The 5,268-nt window shown below is 36.3% G+C and overlaps 1 protein-coding gene across 11 annotated transcripts in view; it reads right to left on the bottom strand.

The window, feature by feature from the left end:
* Window positions 1-1,097: 1,097 nt before the first annotated feature.
* RAPGEF6 (Rap guanine nucleotide exchange factor 6) overlaps window positions 1,098-5,268 on the bottom strand; it is a 234,319-nt gene continuing 230,148 nt past the window's right edge. For 6 of the 11 annotated variants that reach the window (XM_017532126.2, XM_017532129.2, XM_037739936.1 and 3 more), the window contains one exon: window positions 1,104-4,441. In XM_017532126.2, the coding sequence (XP_017387615.1) occupies window positions 4,416-4,441 (26 nt within the window). In that variant the 3' untranslated portion in view covers window positions 1,104-4,415. Of the gene's footprint in view, window positions 4,442-5,268 lie in introns of all 11 variants that reach the window. The other 5 variants (XM_017532130.2, XM_017532132.2, XM_017532127.2 and 2 more) reach the window with 2 other exon arrangements.

Below are 5,268 nucleotides of genomic sequence, written 5' to 3'. Positions count from 1 at the left end.
CGCAACCTCCGCCTCCCGGGTACAGGTGCTCACCACTGTCTAGCTAATTTTGGTATTTTTAGTAGAGACAGGGTTTCACTATGTTGGCCAGGCTGGTCTTAAACTCCTGACCTCAGGTGATCCACCCACCTAGCCTCCCAAAGTGCCAGGATTACAGGCATGAGCCACCACGCACGGCCGAGAAATCTATTTTCTAAGTAAAGAAATACACTAGTGAGACTGGAGAAATGGTTGGGGGGCAGAATGGCCTGGGAAAACCTGGTGTGTGTAGATGGGGTGAACTGAAAGAAGGTGAAAGTCTTAGCTATAATGGGAGTTACATTCTCTGGGTACCAAGGGAAAACTAAGAGGTGATTTTATAAAGAAGAGCTAAAGCAGAATTTCCTTCTTCTTTTTCAGGGTCCTGGGATCTAATCTCATAAAAGAAGTGACTGTATTTACATATATTGCCCCAAAGGGGGGGCAATAGGCATGCTTTGGTAGACCCAGCTAGCTGCCTATTTGAAATTGATTCTTTTCCTTCTTCACTGAAAAGAATCCTACATTTGTGAGGAACATCAATTGCTCAGTAAAATAGATCATTTCCAAGGCACCCTTGCAGCCACCAGTCATGCAACACAGGTCTAACTAGTGGGATGTAAGTAGAAACATGCAAATGGAGCTTCTGGAAATGTTGTACTGTTCTTTTTGTGTAGAAAGACACATATTTGTACCTTTTCCCCTAAGCCTTTCCTTTTCATGCCCTCCACCTCCCCCATCCTTGAGAGCATCATGGAGGAGTTACAATATCAGCCCCGGAGAGTTTACCTGTAGACTATTCTATTAGAAGAAGAAAACAAACAAACAAACAACAGTAACACAAACGCCCCAACTGAATTTAAGCCACTATTATTTGGTGTGTCATCAAACACAATTTTTAAAACCTAAACAATAGCTATGGTGTTTCACAGATTTGACATCATCAACAATAAATGGACCACTCCAATTGTTCTGGATACTTAAAAAATACGGCCTTCACACCAATATAGGTCCCAGACTGGTACTCTTGAATGACTAAGGTGTAATTATTTCATCTGTTCCATATATTTATAATCAAGTACAGAGAAGATTAATGTAGATTCTTTATTGATTCCATCAATGTATTAGTAGATATGATAATAATAAATGGTACTTTTACATTCTCTTAACCAAAAATATAACAAATATTTACACTCGGTAAAAATACAAAAAGCATACAGAGGCACTGTCTTTCTAAAAGACGTAAGTGTAAGAGGTATCAAAAAATAGAAGACAAACATTGCTTGTTATAGCATACAATCAATGAATTGTGCAGTATAATTGCTATCTGATTATTACAACTGTGCAGTTTTGTTTTTGTCTTTTGCTGATTAGCTTATATGTCTCAATTTTAAAAGATCACGTTCAACTGCATTCTGTGTATCAAAACTAAAGAAGCCTTAAAAATAAACAACAAAAGTGAAACATGAACCAGGATTCAAGTTGAAATTTGAAAATGCACTGTGACACTTTTCTGTAAGATTTATCCTGTTTTTCTAGTCTTTAAGGTAATGCTGAAGGAATACATATACTTTAACATCACCTTTTTTAGAAACTTAAAATTGTATCAAAATAATCATTGTTTTAAGAAAGGTTTTTCTCCTCCTCCCTTTTTTGTAGAGGAAAGAACATTTTATAAAAATTAGATTTGTTCTTAGAAACACCCATGATTACCATCACATTATCAGCCTGGGAGAGATTCTCAAGGAGGTGATGTAGATGGCAATGATGTTACTTATCACCCTCAAGAAAATTCATTAAAGGCTTTTTCTCCTCAAAGATCATATTGAAAGTAATCATTTGGAGTAAATGAGAATTATTTACTGTAATAAAATTTTATGGAATCAGGTACTAGATTTACTAATTCTCAAAAATCTTTCACCATGAAGAGGTTTTGTTGAAACCTACTATTTGGCAAAAGTTTGCACTGAGGGTTAACTGCTTCAATAGTCTTGGCAGATTTATAGTTGTAGTGGGAATAGAGGGCACTAATCTCTTCATTAAAATTATAAATTTATAAAACAAAAACAAATGGAGATCTGGAATTGGAGTAAATGCAAGTTAAGGCTTCTGAACTTGTTCTAGTCATATGACAAAGTAAGAGAAGGCAGGAATGTACTCTTAGTTAAAATATAAAAATCAAAACCTCATGATTTTTTAAGGAATACATATATAACAAACTACAAAGCATCTGGCTTTGGCTCCTGATCAATGTGATCAGCTGATCTGAACACTCACAGTTAAAGTTAGATAGATAAAACGAAAGGCAGCTATAAGGTGCAAGTCCAAAACCATAGGCCTCAACTCTCTGTGCAAGATATTTACACTATTAAGGACAAAGACAGGTAAGGCTTCCATTCGTTTTGAAAGACCTGCTAAATAAACACATTATGAAAGCAGCATATTTTTCTGGAGAAACGAATATAAAATGGTGAGTAGACATCTGAACTTGATTTAAAAAAGGGGGTTTAGTAAAAATATGTTTCACTATGTTTTTCTGTGGCCATGAAAACAAAATTATGTATATTAGTGAAGGAAAACATTTATAATCAGAAGACCACTGTTTATAGGCCAAGTCACTTGAGTGTAACTTTCAAACTAGGGATTTTTGGTTTAAGTTATTTCCCATTTCAAAGTATCTAGAAAGCTATGGAACCACCAGGCCTCATTCTAGCACACCTGGGATTAATTTCTAAGGCTTAAGTTTCAGATTAATGTTTCTTTACCACAGGAATTTTTCAGACATGCTATTATTCCTAAAATAAATATAAATCATTTTGATGGGAAAAATGAACTACCACCATTTACCACTTAAAATTGATTTGCGATTTCAAAATGAAGGGGGACAGGCAGGAAGATAGAGTGAAGACAGCTAGGGAAAGACAACAAATTTCTACAAAGGAGGTCACAAACCAACTAAATCTTATGTGGACACATATGGACAGCCATTCAAGGTAAACCCATTTTGGCTCCAAGTTGATCTGGGTAGTGCATGTTAATGGCTTTGGCTTTTTTTTTCTTTTGGTAGTTACAGAAGTTTATTAAAATTCCACTTGTCTTTACACTAATTGAAAAAATTAAACAATATGTAGAAAACATTATATTTAATTTGCAAAAATGTGAAAAATCTACCTCATTCAGTAAACAGTCACTGAAATTTTAATTAAGAGTGCCATGCCCATGAGGCTGGAAAAGTATGTCCTCTCAAGGGCTAAAAACTGAGAACCAAGAGACAATCATTTCTATAACTCCAGCTCCTCTTTCTCCCACAAAATTGTACTGCAGGGTATGTAAGGTCAGACACAATCTGGTGCTATGAGATGTGGGGGTGGCAAGCTGCAGAACACTGCATAAAGTCAAATTTACCTTCATGATTACAACACCTATGATAAAAATTTCTTTTAAAAAAGTATTCCATACTTGTGTTAGGAGAGATTTTAGTTTTGGGTTTCTATAGACTAGAACTCTCTAGAACCCATTCTCTATTTATTGGATCTATACTTTTAGTTACAATTTGATGCAGCATAACTTTCACTTAGGAAACAATTTGTATACATGTAATTTAACACCAAAATTTCATTCTTTGGAATTTAGGGTTCCCACCCTCCTCCCCAAACTACTCCCTCCCCTTTCCCAAATGACTGACAAGAAACCCCATGGCAGCTTCATTTGGCCTTTCACACCATGACCAGCAGGTTCCTAACACCTCAACTGCAAAGGGCTTCCTATTTCTCTCAAACTGAGACATACATTGCATTGGTTCTACAGATCAAGTCATGTCTCTATGTAGATCAAGCATATCATCTCTGTAAAGATGACTTCTGTTTGGTCAGACCAGAGACAGTTTTATGACCTCACACATGAACTTCAGCTAACAAGAACTCTCAAATACAAACAAAACCACAACAATTCAAATAATAAGTTATTTTTCAAATATACAAGAATATCCTTGGTATTGGCAGACACTTTCAATTTGTCCTTCAGCCCAAGCTATGGCTTGGAAATAATAATGCCACTATCTTTAAAATAACTTGTTAAAGAAAAGTCTATAGCAATGTACACAAGGATCTCTCTGAGTTTAAATTTTTTCTGTAACTGTGGTCCCAAGGCAGTTCTGGCGTGCAAATTGGAGACTGGTATCCAGGCACAGCATCCATAGCTCAGGAAACTATTCATCTGCAGAAATTAAGTGAAAGGAAGCATAACTCAGGGTATTTCATTGCTTGGCGTAGAGGGAATAAAACCATTGGACTAGTTGTAGCAGTGAATTGTTTGTTAGCAATGGCCTGCAGAATCATGAAGTGGTTCTGCCCACTCCTCAATGACTTTCAGTGGTTTTCAAGTAGGTCATCTGAAGGCTAGACTGCTGAAACTTGTTCATTTTCTGAAAATAATAAAAATATAATTAACTGGCAGATCAGCATATTAATGAGATCAACTACAATCTAGTTATCTGGTTAGAAAATCAATGTCAACAAAGAAATCCTCTCAAACACTGCATCAAGGCCCAGATTTTATTATAATACCTATGATTTCTGATCACAATGAAGGTTGAAAATAAACTGTTATAGTTTTTAGTCACTTTATTGCTCTTGTTTAAAAGCATATAATTTCATTTATTTTCAATAAAACAATAATTTCTCAAACTATTGGCTCACATACAAAGTCAAGAGCTTTGCTAATAAAAGGAACTGTATCAACAGCATCATTTTGGATAATTTGGCATTTAAAATACAGTTTCAAGTTTCCATGCATTAATGTAAAACAATTCCATTAATGTTAACTGCTTTTTCTCAAAATTATCCCATTAGATTGAGCCACTGTTTTATCAAAGATAAGAATATTGCATGTGAGCCATGGGGTACCGGGCACACAGAAATAAGCAGCTTGCCCTTTTCATTAAAAAAAAACAAAACAAAACACCGTAAGTGCTGGGTATAGTGGCTCACACCTGTAACCCCAGCTTTGTGGGAGACTGAGGCTGGCAGACTGCTTGAGCCCAGAAGTTCAAGACCAGCAGCCTATGCAACATGGTTAAATGCTGTCTCAAATAGAAAAAATCAGCCAAGTGTGATGACATGTGCCTATTAGTCCCAGCTACTTAGGAGGCTGAGGAGGGAGAATTTCCTGAGACGAGGAAGTTGAGGCTCCAGTGAGCCATGATCAAGCCACTGCACTCCAGCTTGGGTGACACAGCAAGACCCTGTCTGA

This window comes from Cebus imitator, unplaced genomic scaffold, assembly GCF_001604975.1.
Source record: "Cebus imitator isolate Cc_AM_T3 unplaced genomic scaffold, Cebus_imitator-1.0 Scaffold76, whole genome shotgun sequence".
Taxonomy (NCBI): domain Eukaryota; kingdom Metazoa; phylum Chordata; class Mammalia; order Primates; family Cebidae; genus Cebus; species Cebus imitator.
This window is presented reverse-complemented; position numbering and strand designations above follow the sequence as displayed.